This window comes from Syngnathoides biaculeatus, chromosome 23, assembly GCF_019802595.1.
Source record: "Syngnathoides biaculeatus isolate LvHL_M chromosome 23, ASM1980259v1, whole genome shotgun sequence".
In the NCBI taxonomy this organism is placed as follows: domain Eukaryota; kingdom Metazoa; phylum Chordata; class Actinopteri; order Syngnathiformes; family Syngnathidae; genus Syngnathoides; species Syngnathoides biaculeatus.
Window position 1 is genome coordinate 7,364,194 of NC_084662.1, and position 18,895 is coordinate 7,383,088.

Sequence of the window (18,895 nt, forward strand, 5' to 3'; positions counted from 1 at the left end):
AAAAAATAATCTGTCTATCGAGTTCGAGTGTGGAAATGTGGGAGGAGATATGGATCTGTAATTATTGAAGTATGACGTTTTTTGACAGATCTTGACAGAGTTGTAAAATAATAATATATATAATAATTTATATAAAATAATAATAGTGCTATGACTACATTTTTAAATAAATGTGATTTTATAATTTACTAATACATCTCAACAAATTGAAATGAAATATATATATTACACATAAGTTGATACAACTTAATTCAGTTTTATGAATACAACAAAAGCAAGCAAGGTTACTTCATCTCTAACTTTAATATGAAATATAATTACGGTATAGGAAATTACAGATATTCTTCCATTTCTATTATAATAATTGTTTTAGTAATACTCATTTCATCTGGAAACAATTTATCTTTTTTTTTTTAACAACTACTAAATGATAACTCAGTAAACAGTTTTTGTATAAAAACTTTAATAACTTTTCCAAAAACATACAGCACAAGTATGACTTGAAAAAAATCAGAGGAGGAATCGAGCATGTCCATTTTCCAAGCCGCTTATCCTCACAAGGGTTTCAGGGAGTGCCGCTGGGCGGGAATCGATCCCGCGCTGCCCGCACCAAAGAATATGCAATATCATTATTAGCATTTCTGATATTCCTGCACATGAAAAATAACTTAAACGGAATCGAAAAAAAAAAAACCAAAAACGTGAGAGTCGAGAAAAGTCAAGAAAGAACAGAAATACAGCAACAACATAATTTTGTCTTGATTTTTACATTATCGTTTGGATAAAGAAATGAAAAATGGACTCAAACAAAGTTCTGACGTGCTAACGGAGCTAAGAGCGCTAGCGGTCCGGTCCGGTCCGGACTGGTTTCGTAGGACTAATTTACACAGGAATTTGCTTTCTTCAAATTTACGGGAAAAAATTATTTACTGGGCAAAGTGTGTTCAGTTTCCAACGTGACGAGTCGGGCGGGGGGCGGGGCGAGCCGCTCGCCGCCGATCGTCATCGCCGTTTTGCAACTTCAACAGATTCAAAAACCATCGAGTAAATACCACAATCTCTGATTGACTTGATTTTTTTTTTGTTGTCGTAGTTTTTGGTTTGTTTGTTTCCATTTGAAAAGAAAGAATTACAAAATGAATCCCGAGGAGGAAAAAGCCGAGTTCCGCGCCGACTTGCTAACGCGCTAAGAGCGCAAGTGTTCGTCCAGCAGGCCCTTCTCCTCCTTGGCGCCGTCCAGACTCCCTCCCAGACTCTGGCCGGTCTCCATCTCCAAGTCAAAGTTCTTCTTGTTCTGCTTCAGGGCGTCGTCTTGCGACGGCCAGGCGGGGTGCGACAGCGCCACCGGGTAGTCGGCCGAGTTCCCCCTCCGGGACCCGGGCTTGGCCTTGCATCGGGCGCACAGCAGGTAGAAGACCTCGACCACGTTGAGGACCAGGGACAGGCACGCCACGGCCAGCATGAAGATGATGAAGACGGTCTTCTCGGTGGGGCGCGACATGTAGCACTCGACGGTGAACGGGCACGGCTTCCTGGAGCACGGGAACATGGGCACCATGACGAAACCGTACAGGTAGTACTGACCGGTGATGAAGGCCGCCTCGATGAGGATCTTGAAAACCAGCTGGGTGAGGTAGCTGCCCAGGAGGTTCCCCTTGATGGTCACGTTGCCCTTGTCGTCGGTGTACTTGGGCGACTTGAGGCGGCGCGGCCCGCCGGGGCTGGCCAGCTTCTCGCGGAGCTTGTTCTCGCGGTGGATGACGTGCATGGCGTGGCCCAGGTAGACCAGCGTGGGCGTGGACACGAAGATGATCTGAAGGACCCAGAAACGGATGTGCGAGATGGGGAAGGTCCGGTCGTAGCAGACGTTCTCGCAACCGGGCTGCTGCGTGTTGCACACAAAGTCGGACTGCTCGTCGCCCCACACGCTCTCGGCCCCGGCGCCCAGGACCATGATCCGGAACAGGAAGAGGACCGTCATCCAGATCTTGCCGACGACGGTGGAGTGCGACTGGACCTTGTCCAGTAAGGACGACAAGAATCCCCAGTCTCCCATCTTGCAGGATGCCTTTTCGATCGGGGATCTGGAATCGGACGAGGCCGCTTATTGGTCGAGGAGTGCGGACGGAGCTCGAAGATAAAAATATATTATGATCATCTCATAACGGGGTTTTGGGTTTCGGGAGGTGCCCCCAAAGCCACGGCCCGAAAAAAATGTTTCAGGATAGAAAATCCAAATCAACAGAAAACACATGAATGATGTGTTGAAGTTATGACAGCGAGACCAAAACAATATGATTTAAAGAAAAATAACATCTTAGTAAAATGACTTATTTCATAAAATAAATCCCACCCCCAACTCCCCCGTTTGCAGTCGCTCTTTGTGGGTCAGTTCGCGGAAGCAAAAAAATGAAAACCGATCCAAAACCAGTTAACCTTCAACTGCGGATCCAGCGGGTCCCGATGCCGTCTTACCTGGCGAGCGTCTCGGGCTGGGACCGTCCGTGCGCGTCTGCGGCCGAGTGCTGACTGAGCTGGACCTTGGAGCGCGTGCAGGGTGCTGAGGCGGGTCCCAGCCAGTACTCGAGTATCGGTCCCTGTCCAATCATCAAATTCCATCCTGTCTATAATCTGCAGTACATTTCAGGATCTGTACTTTTTTTTTTTTTTTTTATACTAAAACAGTCAAAAGAGTCCCTTTTTTTTTTTTTTTTTTTACCAGATTATTATGATTTTATTTTATTTTTAACCCTTTGTACTTATTTTATTTTGTACTTTTGTTGCCAGGGTTTGCTCGATGATGATTGGACGGATTATCCCGCCTTGGTTTGTCCCTTTGGACCAGCCTTGACAGAGAAGGGGCGGGGCCACCGCTAATGATTGACAGGTACAACACAGCCACGCCATTTTTGTGCCCCCCCCCTCCCAAAAATAAAATACCTAACTAATTTACAACATATTGTGCAATGCTAAGAAGCAAATATTTTCATTAATACAGACAAAATGCGTTTATACTTATAATGCGAGTGATGCTGGTAGCTATATTAAAAATAATGTAAAAAAATCAACTAATTGGAGGGTGAAGGACGAGCATTCGTGAGAAAGTTAATGGTTGTAAAAATTAAAAATAAAAATCTCCCCACTAACAATGCTGTGACGGTTATCACATTTAACTGTAGAAAAAAAACGTATCGTGAGGATTAGCGTGCACGCTAACGCTAAAAACTGCCCCCCCCCTACCACGAACATTGGTGCTAATTTGCGTTTTTGTTTTGGACAAGCGTGCTCTAATAATATGTTGCTCTAAAAATATTTTCCTTTGATGTTTTGTAACAAAAAAGGTGGGTTGAGTGCCGTTATTCCTCCAATTTAGCAATATTTTAGCTTATAGCATATTTTAGCCAGTCAACATGGAAATACTCTGAAGTAATTAGTAGCGCCCTGCCGACAATTTGACCGGAAAGGGTTCCCTACATAAATCAAATCAAATGAAATTTGCAAATGTTGATGGATTGCGACACAAAATTTAAACACATTCCGTTGAACCGAACTGGATAAGAAACTTTATTGACAGCATCGCGTCACCACCCACACTTTCCGTTGCGCTGGTTGAACTTTGTTTTTATCACGATTACTACAAAACAAAATGCATGGCGCGCCCCACCTGGTGTCACACCCACGGGGGACGTCCTCCCTTCCCAACAACAAAAAACCGATCCGGTCCAAATTCCCCCCAGGTCATCCACCGCACCCAGCCTAGATCTGCACCTCGCCCGTTCTACCCGCCGACCCCAATCCCGCCATCTCGTTGGCCCCGCCGAGGTCGAACTTGCGCCCCCGCTGCTCCAGCTCCACGTTGAAGCCGTTCTGCATCCCGGCGTCGTCCCTCGCCACGTACGCTTTGGCGCGGGCGGCGGGCGTCGCCGGCGTGACGGGCGTGACGGTGTAGTCCCGCCGCCTGGCCGCGCAGTCCTTGGCCGCCCTGACGCACAGGTAGAGCAGCTCGGCCACGCACAAGGCCAGCGAGAGCGAGGCGGCCCCCAGCATGAACCAGATGATCAGCGACTTCTCGGTGGGCCGAGACAGGAAGCAGTCCACCTGGTGGGGGCACGGCGAGCGCGAGCACACGTAGCGGGCGTCCAGCTTCAAGCCGTACAGGAAGTACTGGCCGACCACGAACGCCGACTCCAGGAAGATGTTGGCCACCAGGTGGAGCACGTAGGCGCGCAGGAGGCGTCCGCGGATGTTTATCTTTGAAAAGTGGACGAGAGAAGAGATAAACGGAGGGGACGTGATACGATTGGTCTTTGCTATGCTAACTGGACAAAGACAACCTTTCCGTTGCTCTTGATGTACTTGGGGATCTTGAAGCTCCGCTGCAGGAACAGCAAAGTCTGGTCGTCCAGCTCGGCCCGCTTCTGCATGCGCTCCTTCAACTGCGCGGCGCAAAAACACGGCGTACTGAGACTTTGCCCGATGGCGTGCAGCAGAAACGCTCGTACGAAAATCAGCATTTGTGCTAACGCTAACGGCCGTCTCGATCTCGCCGATTCTCAGCAAAGCGGCAATTCCCCGCTGTTGTTTGCCATCTACGTCACGTCTCGGGCCGTCGACCGTACCTTCTTCTCGACGTGGAGGACGTGGAGGACGTATCCCAGGTAGAGGAGTTTGGGCGTCGCCACGGCGATGATCTGCAGGGCCCAAAAGCGCACGTGCGAGATGGGGAAGGCGTGGTCGTAGCACACGTTCTCGCAGCCCGGCTGCCGCGTGTTGCACACGAAGTCCGACTGCTCGTCGCCCCACACCTGCGTGCCCGTGGCAGCCATTTGGAATCATATCTACGAGGTTTCACCTAGATGTGGTACTGAGTATTTAAAAAGTAGGAAGTCTCAAGTTTTCATTTTCAGGTTTTAAGCAAGTCTCCCGTTAGTGTGTCAAAAATGAAGGGAGTCAAGTTTTGCCCGGTCACAGCGTGAATCGTCGGAATGCTCTGAGATGACCGTTTATGCTAACGCTACCAGCTGTCAAAAAGCTTTTTCTACTTATTAGTGAGCAATGACATAAGTATTCGTACTAATAGATGTCCCAAAAACATTTTGAATGTAGTTCAAGCGCTAAGTCACATGACTGATATGAATACTCACAGATGAGCAGTTGCGCTAATGCTAATTGCTATTAAAAATGTTTACTTTTTGTGTCAGGAGGCCAACGCTAACGCTAATCTTTTAAAAGGTTTTTGCTCTAATTGGTTAGTGTTTATGCTAATCCTAATGGTTGTCATAAATGTTTTTCTACCGGTGAATTCTCAGCGATAAGTATCATGCTAATGCTAATGGCCCCAAAGTAAAATGGAGGGGGAAAAAAACCTAGATGGACTTATTTGTTGAGCTAAACATTCTTGCTAAAGGCTGTTAAAAAGAAAAAAAAATCAGACAAAGATTTCCGCTCAAGAGTTTAGGAAAAACGAACTGAACCAGCCGAGGACGTGAACTGACCCTGTCGGCGCCCGTACTCAGGATCAGGATGCGGAAGACGAAGAGAACCGTGAGCCAGACTTTCCCGATGACGGTGGAGTGCGACTGCACTTTGTCCAGCAGGCGGCCCAGAAGATCCCATTCGCCCATTTTGGCCCGCTTCCTAAACTGGGAAAGCAGAGGACACCTTGTTCTTTTGGGCCGAACGCACTCGTGGAAATCCAAAAGAACGGCTTCGGCCGGATCTGCTGGGGCACTCTATCGCTCGGACCCCGAATGTAAACCTTCCCATCGTGAGAAAGCTTTTCAAGCTTTTCCTCCCGCGAGGCTACTTATGAGTTATTTTGTCAATGATAACAAAAGTTACGGAGGCCCACGTTGCGTTTTGGTGCTGCGCTGGCGGCGGCGGCGGCGGCGGACCGGGAAGGTCACACAAAGGAAAACTCGTCCGATTGGAGTCACAGCTGGTGATTACGTTTAAATCTACCCTCGAAACACACACATCAGGTTTTATCTGCTAGCGAGCAAGCTAACCTTGGATGATGATAGCAAGTGACACACATAACCGTACGTGCACGCAGACACACACTAGTAGAAAAAAAAACTTTTCACTTCAGAACTAACTTTGGACACTTTACCGTAATTTCAGTCATTTCATTGTAACAGATATTTGTATTAAAATCAAAATCACAAATGTTTTATTTATGTTCAAAACAACACATTTTCTATCAATGCCCTCGTTCCCCCCGCGGCATCCCTGAGTCACGATATAAATTGACGTTATGATTATTACTAACTGATGCCGGCTCACGTGGGGCAGAATTTTAAGAACACTTGTCATTATTATGACACAGTTGTACACGCCGCAGCAACGTCAATTAAAAAGTGAGATATGACATCTTTTTTTTTTATGAAAAAAATGTTCCAATCCAGCTCGGTATCGGACGCCGCGATATCGTGTACCCGATGATGCGTCGGCGCAGATGTACGTACCGGTGAAGAAGAGCGCGACGGCGACGCTGAGGACGAGGAGGAGGAAAGTCGGCGGCTCGGTAAGGGGAAAGCGAGCGTCGTCTCGTCGTTTCGTTCTTATCAGGAAGGTTCCGTCCTACGCACGGCAACAAAATAAGGCCCAGAAGCTTCTGGAAGGAGGCTGCGATGGGTCGCACGTCAAATCAGTGCCTGTGTGTGATGAAGTTGCAGAATTTTCTACCTTTAACGTCGCTGCTATCTTCCGTTAGCCCGTCTATGTCATTTCGCATTACAGTATACGTGAACGTTGAGCTCGTAGAGTTCCGTTAGATCAATGTCACGTACAGTGCTGGGATGCCAACTTAATTTATCGCACAAACACGCTTAAAAGACTTAACACTTGCAGCTCAAATCATCTTGCGCCACTGAAATGAATGGAAACGCTATTAATCCGTTCCAACCTCTGCCAAAAAATACATGTTTTTTAATAAGGAAAATAGCAGACTATAATGGTTCTCTAGTATTATTTAGATATTTATATGTTTTAAAAAGGCGGCACGGTGCGTCACCTGTGTCAGCCTCACAATTCTGAAGACCCGGGTTCGATCCCGGTCCCGCCTGTGTGGAGTTTGCATGTTCTCCCCGTACCTGCGTGGGCTTTCTCCGGGCACTCCGGTTTCCTGCCACATCCCAAAAATATGCAACATTGATTGCACACTCTAAATTGCCCATAGGTGTGATTGTGTTTGTCTCTATGTGTCCTGCAGTTCAGGGTGTACCCTGCCTCCTGCCCGTTGAAACTGGGATAGGCTCCAGCACTCCCTGCAACGCTTGTGAGGATAAGCGGCTAAGAAAATGGATGGATGGATGTTTTATAAAGACACATGTTAATAATCAAATAGAATGCAAAGCGACATGGCCGCCAGGGGTCAGCGCAATACAGTTGTGCAGCCAAACAAAGAAGTTTTACTCAACTACTGCAAGTGACTCAGCAATCTTTTTTTTTTTTTTTTTTTTGGTCGAGGTTATAGAACATGTGCCAGTGAGTATTGTTATATTGTTGGTCTACATGTGGAACACCACCACTGGTGTTCAAATCCTATTCTATGAGCCTGTTCACGGTTTTGCTTGCTGAAATCGATCACCTCCCCAAAGACAAAGTTATGCGATACCATCATCTCATTTGTCAATAGTGCAGACGAACTGGCACCAAGGAATACTTTTTACCACAATTATTCTTCCAAGGGGAAGGTAGCTTAATTACATCTTGGGTTTATTGAAAATCTGGATGAAAAATCACAAAGAGTCTGCTTCTTTTTCAGTGTTTTATTTCCCCTCCAAACAACCAAAGTGACAACAGACAGCCCAGTGGAGGTGAAAGGTGGAGAAATCCAAACCATGGCACGGCCACCACGTACGAACGAGTGTAAATGATTCCCAGGAAACCCAACCAGGAGCCAAACAACACCTTTTAAAAAGTACGACGCGTCACACTGCAACAAACTGAACCTTTGCGCTCAGGGGCCACGTTTCGTTTTGAAAATGGACACGCTGGATTCTTAGCAAATAAGGAGTCCAAATTTGCATGGAAAATTGTTCATTTTAGTCATAAATTAGTATATTTACAATCCAAAACAATATTTCCAAGGTTTATTGACGCTTTTCGTGTGTGTGATCAAACATCGACGACAAAATGTACACTTATTGTAACAACGAAAATAAAAACATTTGTTTCAGGGTAAAAACTTTGCAGAATTGCACACAATCAAAATTGCATTTTGTCGACAAACATCAAGCTAGCTAGCAGTAGAAGGAATGTGTGGCGTTTATAGGGGTAACACCCTCGTTTTTTTTTTTTTTTGGCGATGAAACTGCTTCTCCGTGTGCACAATTTTCGTGGCGACGCAGCACTCGAAAAGTTGGGGAATGTTTGGCCACTTCGCTTACTCACGTTTATACTTTGCCCGCCCCCCCCGTATGACTCACTGTACACCAACAAGAACACAACTTCAGTTGTTGTCCGGACGACAAACAACATTCTCCAAGGAACACTCGGGACGAAGGCCAGCCGCTTTTAACCGACGAACACTCGCCAGCCCAAAACCCAAATCCACTCGGGGATGCACCTCATCAGTCCAAACTGAGGAAAACGAAAAAGGACAAAAAGACGAGAGGCACCTTCAAGCAACATGTAACAACCCAGACATGAACGGGAAATTGCGTGGGCTTCGGGTGGCCACCTGCAGAGTGTGCGGCCAATAGCCGGTGGTCCGGTTGGACACGCCCAAGGTGCTGATGGCGTGGCGGGCGTACACGTGCGGCGCGGGCGCCAACCAGCCTCCCAAAATGGACGCCGGACGACGTTTATCGGAGCCAATCTGCGCCGCAAAACAACCTCGGGTGAATGACAGCGTGCACGTTTTTAGGCAGACATTTTTAGGCAAATATTTAACAAAATAGAAAATGCTTTATAAAAAAAAAAAGGTAAATATTTGCATGCAAAATTACATTTTAAATTTATTAATTAATAAATACAATTGAAATTACTTGTTTTAATAAATCAATATGAATTCCCTTTTTAATTGTATTTTATAGCCTGTGTTCTAATCAACTGATTATTTCATAAAATATTTTAAATACAACATTTTACTATTTTATTTTTATTTTATGTGCATGCAAAATTACATTTTAAATATATTAATTCAAAAATAAAATTGAAATTACTTGTTTTAATAATAAAATCAGTACAAATTCCCTTTTTAATTTTATTTTATAGTCTATGTTCTAATCAACTGATTATTTCACAAAATATTTGAAATACAACATTTTATTATTTTATTTTGATTGTATTTATAGTAACCAGTAATTTCATGCGATACAGTAAATGAAGTTTTTGGGTGAAATGTAAAAATGTCAATTTCTGTAAAAATGTTGAACTAAAAGATAATTTAACCATTTAATAAAATACAAAATTGGTTATCTCAATAGTATAATACTATTTTTTTTAAAAAACATTAACCAATTAATTCAATAAAGGAGTACACAAGGAAGAAATGTGCTTTTGGTGACATTTTTTTTAAAAAGAGCTAAAATACTCCACAACTTCCTCGTGTGGTGCACTTTAGGACTTCTGTTGCATCGTCGTTTATATTTTTGCATTCACGGCGCTTACGACGACCTGGAAGGGAAGCAGACTTTGAGCAAAGATCCCTCTGGCGCCGTACTCGAGGTGGAGGGCTCTGGAGAAATGATCCAAGTACCCCTGAAAGCAAATATGGAATTATATTTTTCCTGCACATTTATAACCCTTTTGTGGGCAAATCAGGCACAGAGTGCGGGGGAAGGTTTTGGCCTCACGGTTACGGCGGTGAGCGTCACCCTCCCGGGCGGCGGGCGGCAGCAGGCGCCGGACGAGATGTTGACCACGGCCCCTCGGCCCCTCTTCAGCATGCCGGGCAGCACCAAGCGGGTCAGCAGCGCGACGCCGGCGACGTTATTGGCCGTCACTTCCATCAGCCTGCGCTCGGACATCTCCACGAGCTGGCGGCGCTCCGCGCAGGCCTCGTCCACGCAGTTGACCAGCAGACCCACGTCTTTGCCCGTCAGGGCTTCCTTGACGGGCTCGCCGGCCGCCTCGTCCCAGCCCTGGGCGGCGTGGACCACGACGGTCTCCACGCTGTACTTCTGGTACAGCTTTGCGGCTAACTCGCCGACGGTGGGCCGGTCCTGCGTGACGAAGACGATGCTGAGGCCTCTCCGGGCCAGCTCCTCGGTGTACGCCTGCGCCACGGGCTCCGATCCACCTGACGAGAGAGACGTTTGGATCGGTCGGTGATCACCAAGTGAAACTGATGTTGAATTATTGGCACCCTCATTATTTTATTGCATGCATGCATGCATGTGTTGTCAGTGAATACCTTAATGCACCCTTCATTGATGCACCTGAAAGTTCAGTTCTTTTGCCACCTTACCATAAACGACAGCCCAGTCTCCATATCTTTGCCTCAGGTTCATGCTGGGGTTCATCCTGGGCAGAAAGTGCACCCTGACCAGCACGCAGCAGTCCCGGAGCAGGACGACAGCCCTGCTGGCCGTGTACAGAGCACCCACCACGGCCAGCGTTTCCAAGTAAACGCCGCACGACCGGGAAATTTCCCCGTACAGCATGTGGAAGCTGTCCACTGCCGCCATTCTTCCCAATTGAAACTATATCGTCAATATATAAATAGTTTATACACGCAACGTCGTGTCTGCCCGATAGAATACCTTATAAGAGCTCGACCTTGCGAATTAAACTTTCGTACGTAACGTCTTTAAAATTTGTCAGCCGACTGATTAATCCTGCAGGGATTTGCTTGAATGAAACCCGGAAGAAGACGAAAACAATCAGACACGTGATATTGCCGGGCAGAAATGATGCATTCAGGGAACACTTAGAAAAACGCGGTGGCCTTCGTCATTCTGGGCTAGAGCAGCGTTTCACATCATTACTGAGATAAGATAAGTTATACGTTGTGTTGAAGTTGAACATATTACTCTCTCTCTCTCTCTCTCTCTCTCTCTATATATATATATATATATATATATATATATATATATATATATATATATATATATATATGTTTATATCCAAATAAGATTGATGAATCATACGCGTCGTATAATGTCGATATCTCAATAATCGTTTTCACTTAAACGCAGCGTTACATTTATGCTATCCCACAATGCCCCGCGGCGTCGCGGACGTTTCCATAGTGACGAGAATGACAACCGGCTAATGTCAACAGCTTGAAAAGAAACCGTTTAATGGGCTCGAGGTATGTTTATAAACACGACGAGATTTCGGAGGCGCAATCGTCTTTTATTTGCATCAGTCGCATGGCGGAAGTGAACGTTGGTTTTTGGTTGAGCTAAGTTAGCATGGAAAATGTCTTCACAGGCTACTAAGCTAGTTTAGCCCGACTAGTTTGTGCACTAGTCTATGGGTTAGCATAAAAAATGCCGCGCAATAATGAAAAAATAAATATATATATATATATATATATATATATATAGTAAGTGCGGCACAGTGGAGCGACTGGTTAGAGCATTAGCCTCACAGTTCGGAGAATCAGGGTTCAAATCCCGGCCCCGCCTGTGGCGAGTTTGTATGGTCTCCCCTTGCCTGACACTTGTACTAGCGTACTAAAAATATGGCGGAACATCCTTGGGTGCATTTCCCTCAGTACAGAAAGTTCACCTTCACACATGCTAATAACGTCCACCCTGGAAACATGTCACGGAGGATGTTGTTTTTTCGGTCCTTGCATCAGGGATGTCTGCCGAAGACGAGGAGCACTTGGCCGCCCTGCTCAAGAACTTCCTGAGGGCTGTCGACCAGCGGTTCTGCGGCGCTCCTTCGCCCCAAAGCGCCCAGGAGATCCTTCTTCGCTTGGAGGAGACCGACAACGACTTCCACAAGTGAGATCGCCGCAGCAGAGGCAACCATAGGCCAGGTCGTTCCTAAAAGCGGCCAACTCAAAAACCGAAAAGGGTTGCCATGTGCATCTAAACTATGTCAAATTTCTTTTTCACACCGATATCATAATTCATCCTCCTTGGTATGAACATCAGTTGAAATTTGAAGGTCAAATTTTAGTTCATTTAAATAATAAGATCGTTCTGAATTTTCCACGTTATTTCCACTTAATTAGATAAAACATTTATGATTAAGAAAGCAATTATTGAATAATTTGTTAGGATCTGCATGTAAAATTGGTAAGATTTGAAATTTTATTTCCACTTAATTTAACCAGAATGAATTAGTTTTAATTGGATGAATAAAAATAGTGAAAATGTGCTCACAAAAATATGATAGTGTATTTTAACACTATAATAATAATAATAATAAATCACAATTTTCAGTTGTTATTGTTACATCACTAGGTAAATATTAGCAATTGGTTATTTTCATTTTTGTATTTATTTAAAATAAATCAGCCAACGGGGCGGCACGGCGGACCAACTGGTTGGAGTATAGGCCTCACAGTTTTGCAGACCGAGGTTTGAATCCCGGCCCTGCCTGTGTGGAGTTTGCATGTTCCCCCCGTGCCTGCGTGGTTTTTGTCCGGGCACTCCGGTTTCCTCCCACATCCCAAAAACATGAAACATTAATTTGCAGACTCGAAGACTCTCTGTCTGTCCCCATGTGCCCCGCGATTGGCCGGCGACCAGTTAAGTGTGTACCCCTCCTCCTGTCCAATGACAGCTGAAGCTGGCATAGGCTCCAGCAGTCCTACCACCCTCGTGAGGATAAGCATCTCAGAAAATGGATAGAAGGCTCCTTTAACGCAACATACATAGCAATACTTTCGATTATTTAGACGTTCGGTAAGCCGTACTTAGCCACCCGTTGATCAGGTTTCCGACGTGAGCCGACTTCCAGCTCGTCTGTCTTGCTACCAAAGCTATGAGTTCATCAAGTACCTGCGCCAGCGATTGGAGACCGCCCTGGGTGCCGTGGTGGACCAGGAGATCGGGAAGGTGTCGCGGGAAGACGGCCAACACGCCGTCGGCTCGGGTCACGACGCCCTCGTCCACGCGGCGACCGGCCGCAGCCGAGCGTCGGCACAGTGAGCCGAACCCGGACGTTGCGGACCCGTCTAGTGAAACCGCCGGCGTTGTTTCATCGGTTTTGTTTCTTCAGGTACCAAAACACGACGCAGACTTTGAAAAGCGCCGTGAGCGCGGCGGCGGAGTGCTTAGTCGGCACGTTTGAGGAAGACCAGTCCAAGAAAGACGAGGAGACGCGGCTCGGCCGCGACGCCGACGACTGCTCTGACAGCGACTCCTCTTTCAATCAGGTTCTTTTCCCCCGAAATAAAGTAAACGTTTGTCTCAGCCTGCATTTTAGGACATTTCATGTTACACGTACGTTCGGCTGGCAAACGCTGGAAATAAATTGCTCGAAAGGGAGACGGAACAATGGCGGTGCTTTACAGTTTTATCACGTTAAGCAGATTGCAAAGTATGTTTTTGTCTTTTTTTTTGACCAAGAATACTCTCTATTTACCACCACTAGTCTGATCACCGCATTCGGATTAATCATGAGTTCGTGGAATAAGAAATAAACATAAATTCATCAATTTTCACCGATCCCACGTCCGGCAATATCACCCTCTGCTGTTGACCGAAATTAACGTGACGAAGGGCCTTCATCACGTGACCGAGCCCAGAATTCAGGCAGAACAAAATCTTGATGACATCACGTTTTGACCATTATTCTTGCGAGTTTTTGTTCTTGTGGCCCGAAATGCGCCTCCCAAAAAACACAACCACTCTCTCCACTTCTCCAGAGTTACGCCTTCATCCGACAGGAGCAACTGCAGACTTTGGCTGAGAAACTGGACTCAAGTCACCCCAAAGAGGTGAACAAGATGCACACGGCACACATGACGCAATACAAAAATCCTCACTTTCTCATTTTCGAGAATATTAACATTCCCTCTAAGTCTCTCTGGCCCATCTGTCCTTTTAAAACAAACAAAAAAAAAATAAAATAAAAATAAAGGTGACTCTCAAGTGCGTTTGCCCACCCTCCACTCCATCTCCTCCTTTGATTTTTAAGTATTGATTTCAAATATTGAGTCCATACGGCCAGTTCGGATTTAATCAATAAAATTATCTCAAATCAAAATGCCCTTAAAATGTCTCCTTTGCTGGTGTTTGGTACAGATTTGATCTCTGTTTGTGTCGCGAAGGTGCGCAGGGACGCCGTGCAGGTGCTCGGTCGCGCGCCGCCGTCTGACGTGGTGAGTTGCGAGGCTTGGACCCGCCTACGCCAGAACCTGTGCTCCGCTCTGACCGACCCCGAGCTCAGTGTACGCCACCGCCGCCGCCTGCCAATCGCTTATCAGTAATTGTGATATAATACGTCAGTGATTCACTCTCATCTTCATGGATGCCAAAAGAGGAACGCATTGACAAAAATCAGCTGAATTTTGAAAAAATGATGAACTATTTCCTTTTTTAATGTGTACTTTTTGTTGAGGTCACTTTAGCCTGGGTTGTCAGTGGTAATTACAGCGAGTTTATTTTTAAGGGTAACGTAAAATGTGTTTGAAATTATTTTAAAGAGTTTTGAGATTGTAGCATGTGGAATATGAGGAGAGGAATTAAAATTTAAAAAAAAATGCTTTTTTGCATTAAAAAAAAAAAAAATAATAATGCCACATTGCCCAGGCTTATTTCTTTCACGCACCAGCAAATTTGTAATCAGATTGCACGGCATCTCGTTCCTTCAGGACCACGTTCTTCAGTTCTTCGCGAAGAGCTTCTCCTCGCTGCCCCTGAGCATCACCCGGGAGATCCACACCAGCCTCGGTACGCCAGTCGCTTCCGTTCGCACGTTATGTGTTGCCATTTTTCTTTCCTCTGTCTGACATTTCACCATGGTGTCGCACCTAGTTTTGACAACACTGGGAAATAAACAATCTTTACCTTTCGTTTGACCAAGGCAGAGCCTTTGAGCAAACATGGTGAATTTTAGCCTTCTTCTCTGCTGCCGGAGTTTGAATGTGTGAAGTCACATCGTTTTGTTGTGTTTCTTGTTATCGGTAGACAGTCCCTCTTGTCCCACTCGACTTTTTGAAAACATTCTGAAAATGTTCATCTCCTGCTCAGCTAAAAGTGTGGAGTCCACTTTTCTGTCCCTCAAGTTGCGCTTTCCCAGCGGCGCCGGCGGCTTAGACGTCAACAGGCCTGAGATCAGTTCGCTCCTCAAACAGGTAAGCGCGTGCCGGTCAATGTTTCCTCATCAAATTTCTTTTACGTGGCAAAACAGAACATTTCCTTTGCTAATGTAGCTTCAGCCATTGCTGAATCATCATCCTCATGTGCCCCCAGATGCGTCTGATGAACGACTTTCAAAAAGAGGTGACCGCCTTCTGGATCCGCCACCCAGAGAAGTGAGTCAAGCCCGCGCGTTTTCTTTCTCAGATTTGGAAATTCTTCACGTTTTTTTTTTTTTTTTTTTTTGCTTTTTTCCTCAGGTACATGGAAGAAATCATAGAGAGCACCTTCTCCCTCCTTTCTCTCCATCGCGACTCACCGGAGAAATTCTTGGAGCCCACTCACCTGCTGGCCCTGCTGGACGTCCGAGCCGCGTGGTTCACAAAATGGATGGTGTGTGTGTGTGCGCATCTGTGCGTTTATTCCCATTTTTATATTGCTTGTGTCGTTTCTCAGCACGGCTCCTACAGCAGGACGGCGGTCCTCCGGCTCCTCGAGAGCCAGTACAAGAGTCTGGTGAGTGAGCGTCACAGTTTAAAAAAAATTGAGGAATTGTGTAGGAAAAGTTTCTCCCCTGACACTTACGGTAATTTCCGGCCTCCGAGCCGCGACTTCTTTCACACGCTTTCAACCCCGAGGTTTATGCGGTGATGCGGCGCTAGCGTTAGTGCGGCGCTAGCGTTAGCGCACCTGGTTATAAGCCTTGGTACACAGACGCTAGCACCGCACTAACGCTAACGCTAGCGTCAGAGGGCTATTATCCATGGTGAAAAATATGACTCAAAAGTCAAATTACTTCTTATACAGTGCAATGTACGCGACAAAACACAAACTGAACCCACAGCAGTACCTTTAAAAATGCACCAGCTATTGCGCTGAAAATGGCTTCCTGTTTCCCCTCCATTCTGTTTTTCGCAGTTTAACGCGCAGCGTGGCAATTCCGAATGCTAAAATGTGACTTCGAACAAGGGTCCCACTGGCGATAGATTGACTTTGGAACAAATCACGTCATTTTGCATAATTCCCAGTTGTGTTCCTGTGCAATTTGAACAACTCGGAAGTCAGCGGGTGTCACGGAACGGATCGCGTTATACTTTTCTGGTTCCGCTGAGACAGTTTGCCATTGAAGAAGGGATTCATTAATCCTCCCCCTCGCTGTCAGCGTCTAAAAGAGGATTATTGCTGAATCCCTCCCTTAACGGCCCCTAAATTAACTGTCAACATAATCCTACAATGTAGTCAGTGCACTGTAAAAAACGAATTCTGCACCCCCCCACCCCTAAAAAAAAAGTAACAAAGTAAGCAATTCTGACAAGTTATCCATTACGGTGTTGTTGTCGTTTGTGGGAACAATTTCTACTCAGGTGGAGGCCGCGCTGCAGCAGTGCGTCGTCTACCAGGAGCGCATCCAGCGTTGCGCTCGCGTCCACTCGGAGGAGCAGCACAGCTCAGGTGAGCGGAAAAAGTTATTGATCTGTTAAAGGAAAGAGTCAAATGCAGTATTGTCATTATCTTGTGCGTCCACGTCACCCCGCGCCCTGCTGCCTTGCAACTCGGCCTCTTTGGGTTTCAGGCACGGACGTGAGCAGCGTTTATAGCGCTAAGGAGCTGCAGTACGCGCTGGTCGTGCATTCGCTGTGCGTCCTGGGCAAAGTCGTCCTCTACGCCAACGGCAGGAAGCTCTTTCCCATCCAAGTGGCTGCGCGCAAAGGTCAAACCCTCACATTGCAGTTCTCAGAATACATATATATATATATATATATATATTTTATTACAAATCGTCCCCGCTTCCATCTATTCCACACCAACCGTAATCCTCCTCTCCTTCTAATTAGAGTTTTTCTGTCAATCAAAAGATGTTGGATAGGCACAATTAAATTTCGGGAGACAAATTAAAAAAAGGAGCAAATGCCTTATTTTGATCTGTAAAGCTATAAAAATAATAAAATGGTTGGATCAATTGGTGTAGTAGAAAAGTTTAAATGAAAGCGGTGCTATTTTGTGATACTTTTACATTATTTGGGGACAGATTAGGAATTATGAAATTGATTGGGACAAATACCGTTTTTTCCGCAACTGACACATTTTTATCATGAAGGTTCCACAAAAAGACCAAATAGTTACCGCGGTGAAAAAGCAGAAACGTGTAAAGTGTTACATTTAGTTTATTCAGGGTCTTCCTTCGAATAGACAGAATTACCCTAACTGAGAAAATACATATTTTTGTCGAAGCGCGTTCATTTTGGATCTGTAAAGCTATTGGAAAATAGCCATTGATTTCATGCAGTAGAAAAGGTAAGTCAACACATGTGAATGATTATCAAGCGCAAAGTCTCACTTTTAAACGACAGTAAAGAGCGACAAATATATCGAGTGATGTGTTACATTTTGCTCGTAAATTCCTCAACAGCTTCACGGGGCGCACGGCCACGTGGCCGCAATACCATCAGAACTATTTGCAGCCTGTGCAATCCGACAATGGAATGTTTTCCGCCGAGATTTACGTAACAGTGCAAGTGTCTGATTTGTATAATCAGTAATAAACAGATGATGAGCGCGACGCGTCCCGTCTGCACTCACCGCTTTATTGAGGCTGTTAAGATTGCATCGACGTATCGGGGCGTTGGCCTGAGATTGATGACTTTTTCTTTTTTATTGATTCCAGAGAAGGGGAGGTCACTTTTATGACACGGGATTTACACCTCTGACCTAACTGATACTATTCCCAATTAAGGATGATAATTATTGCGTAATAAACAATGCAGAATTACACTCCTTGCACGTGAAACATGAAATAGTAACTACTGCGGTGGGCGGTGATGATGGAGGCCCTTCGCCTCCCCTTTTTCCAACTTGTAGCTTTCATCATGTCGCTTATTTGATCCCGTCGTGTCGATATTGCCGCGCAAGCCGGTTTGAAAAATGGATCCTGGTCCCAATCTGCCTCACTGGGCAAAGCTGTAAAAACGGGCGTACTAAATGGACTCGTGGTCGTGCAAACAAGTGAGTCAAGACAAAGTACAAGTTCTTTAAACCAGACCAGTAAATAGTTTTGGACCACGTCAACATCCTCCTTACAGATCCAGTCGGCCTGACGGACTTCGTGGTGATTCTCATAAAGGTCATGTGGCAACACCCGCAGCCGTTTGGCAACGATAGCCGACACGCAGGTGGGCGCGCACGCATGCACACACACCTTAAAATAAAAATGACAAAGTCATACGATAGCGAGTAATCAGCGAGGTGAGGGAACGTCGAGATCTTTCCCAACATTCGTCAGTGGCATCTTTTATCAGGTGGCCTTGTCCTCAGCCAGCGTCGCCTTGTCAGGCCTTCTCGCTCGTCTAATTCTCAGGCTACGTTTTCGCACTGCGTTTCCGGCCACCTCGGTCGCGAGACAAGCCAGGGTGACAGTTGTCAAAACATTTGCCACGCCAGTCAGGGTGCGGAAGACAAACCCGAGTCCGCTGCACGTAACCAAACCTCAGACTACCAGATTTCTCGAGTAAATTGGGAAGCGGCTTCTCTTTGTCAGACGCGCTGTGCCCCAGCGGCCTGGTGATGGCGACGCTGGGCGCCATGTGCGAGAGGACGGCGTGCGCCGACCAGTGTCTCCGCCAGACGCCCGTCGTTCAGACTCTGATGGCGCCCGTCACGCAGGCGCTCGCCGGAGGCCAGGT

At 46.1% G+C, this 18,895-nt stretch overlaps 4 protein-coding genes and 1 long non-coding RNA gene across 6 annotated transcripts in view; 2 read left to right on the top strand and 3 right to left on the bottom strand.

The window, feature by feature from the left end:
- Positions 1 to 494: 494 nt before the first annotated feature.
- gja13.1 (gap junction protein alpha 13.1) lies at positions 495 to 2,527 on the bottom strand. The gene is made up of 2 exons (XM_061812937.1): positions 2,476 to 2,527; positions 495 to 2,084 (listed from the first exon to the last, which is right to left on the bottom strand). The coding sequence occupies exon 2, from the start codon at positions 2,054 to 2,056 to the stop codon at positions 1,187 to 1,189; it is 870 nt and encodes a 289-aa protein (XP_061668921.1). The 5' UTR covers positions 2,057 to 2,084; positions 2,476 to 2,527; the 3' UTR covers positions 495 to 1,186.
- A 1,024-nt stretch (positions 2,528 to 3,551) lies between these two features.
- LOC133496276 (gap junction Cx32.7 protein-like) lies at positions 3,552 to 6,625 on the bottom strand. Of its 2 annotated transcripts, none has more exons than XM_061811650.1 (5): positions 6,468 to 6,625; positions 5,496 to 5,642; positions 4,620 to 4,805; positions 4,335 to 4,436; positions 3,552 to 4,251 (listed from the first exon to the last, which is right to left on the bottom strand). In XM_061811650.1, the coding sequence occupies exons 2-5, from the start codon at positions 5,622 to 5,624 to the stop codon at positions 3,757 to 3,759; spliced, it is 912 nt and encodes a 303-aa protein (XP_061667634.1). In that variant the 5' UTR covers positions 5,625 to 5,642; positions 6,468 to 6,625; the 3' UTR covers positions 3,552 to 3,756. The 2 variants fall into 2 exon arrangements, with proteins under 2 accessions (XP_061667634.1, XP_061667635.1); XM_061811651.1 differs by lacking the exon at positions 6,468 to 6,625 and adding an exon at positions 5,852 to 5,988.
- LOC133496280 (uncharacterized) lies at positions 5,649 to 7,908 on the top strand. Its single transcript, XR_009793767.1, has 3 exons — positions 5,649 to 5,941; positions 6,408 to 6,526; positions 7,769 to 7,908. It is a non-coding gene; the product is annotated as an uncharacterized LOC133496280 (long non-coding RNA).
- hsdl1 (hydroxysteroid dehydrogenase like 1) lies at positions 7,758 to 10,896 on the bottom strand. Its single transcript, XM_061811649.1, has 5 exons — positions 10,418 to 10,896; positions 9,804 to 10,249; positions 9,625 to 9,708; positions 8,687 to 8,824; positions 7,758 to 8,586 (listed from the first exon to the last, which is right to left on the bottom strand). Exons 1-5 carry the CDS (start codon positions 10,635 to 10,637, stop codon positions 8,521 to 8,523), a joined length of 954 nt encoding a protein of 317 aa, XP_061667633.1. The 5' UTR covers positions 10,638 to 10,896; the 3' UTR covers positions 7,758 to 8,520.
- A 234-nt stretch (positions 10,897 to 11,130) lies between these two features.
- tbc1d32 (TBC1 domain family, member 32) overlaps positions 11,131 to 18,895 on the top strand; it is a 31,655-nt gene continuing 23,890 nt past the window's right edge. The window contains 15 exon segments of the mRNA XM_061813191.1: positions 11,131 to 11,263; positions 11,759 to 11,906; positions 12,893 to 13,057; positions 13,132 to 13,288; positions 13,781 to 13,852; positions 14,186 to 14,305; positions 14,729 to 14,807; positions 15,108 to 15,211; positions 15,330 to 15,391; positions 15,476 to 15,608; positions 15,672 to 15,731; positions 16,580 to 16,667; positions 16,789 to 16,926; positions 18,296 to 18,385; positions 18,751 to 18,893. Of these exon segments, the coding sequence (XP_061669175.1) occupies positions 11,761 to 11,906; positions 12,893 to 13,057; positions 13,132 to 13,288; positions 13,781 to 13,852; positions 14,186 to 14,305; positions 14,729 to 14,807; positions 15,108 to 15,211; positions 15,330 to 15,391; positions 15,476 to 15,608; positions 15,672 to 15,731; positions 16,580 to 16,667; positions 16,789 to 16,926; positions 18,296 to 18,385; positions 18,751 to 18,893 (1,557 nt within the window). The 5' untranslated portion in view covers positions 11,131 to 11,263; positions 11,759 to 11,760.

Coding starts and splice junctions, on each gene's coding strand:
- hsdl1 (XM_061811649.1), bottom strand. CDS start 10,637: ATGGCGGCAGTGGACAGCTTCCACATGCTGTACGGGGAAATTTCCCGG. Junction 10,250..10,417: donor AGACTGGGCTGTCGTTTATG/GTAAGGTGGCAA, acceptor CTCTCTCGTCAG/GTGGATCGGAGCCCGTGGCG. Junction 8,587..8,686: donor ATTGGCCGCACACTCTGCAG/GTGGCCACCCGA, acceptor CGTTTTCCTCAG/TTTGGACTGATGAGGTGCAT.
- LOC133496276 (XM_061811650.1), bottom strand. CDS start 5,624: ATGGGCGAATGGGATCTTCTGGGCCGCCTGCTGGACAAAGTGCAGTCG. Junction 4,437..4,619: donor TCCTCCACGTCGAGAAGAAG/GTACGGTCGACG, acceptor TGCGCCGCGCAG/TTGAAGGAGCGCATGCAGAA. Junction 4,252..4,334: donor ACATCAAGAGCAACGGAAAG/GTTGTCTTTGTC, acceptor CACTTTTCAAAG/ATAAACATCCGCGGACGCCT.
- gja13.1 (XM_061812937.1), bottom strand. CDS start 2,056: ATGGGAGACTGGGGATTCTTGTCGTCCTTACTGGACAAGGTCCAGTCG.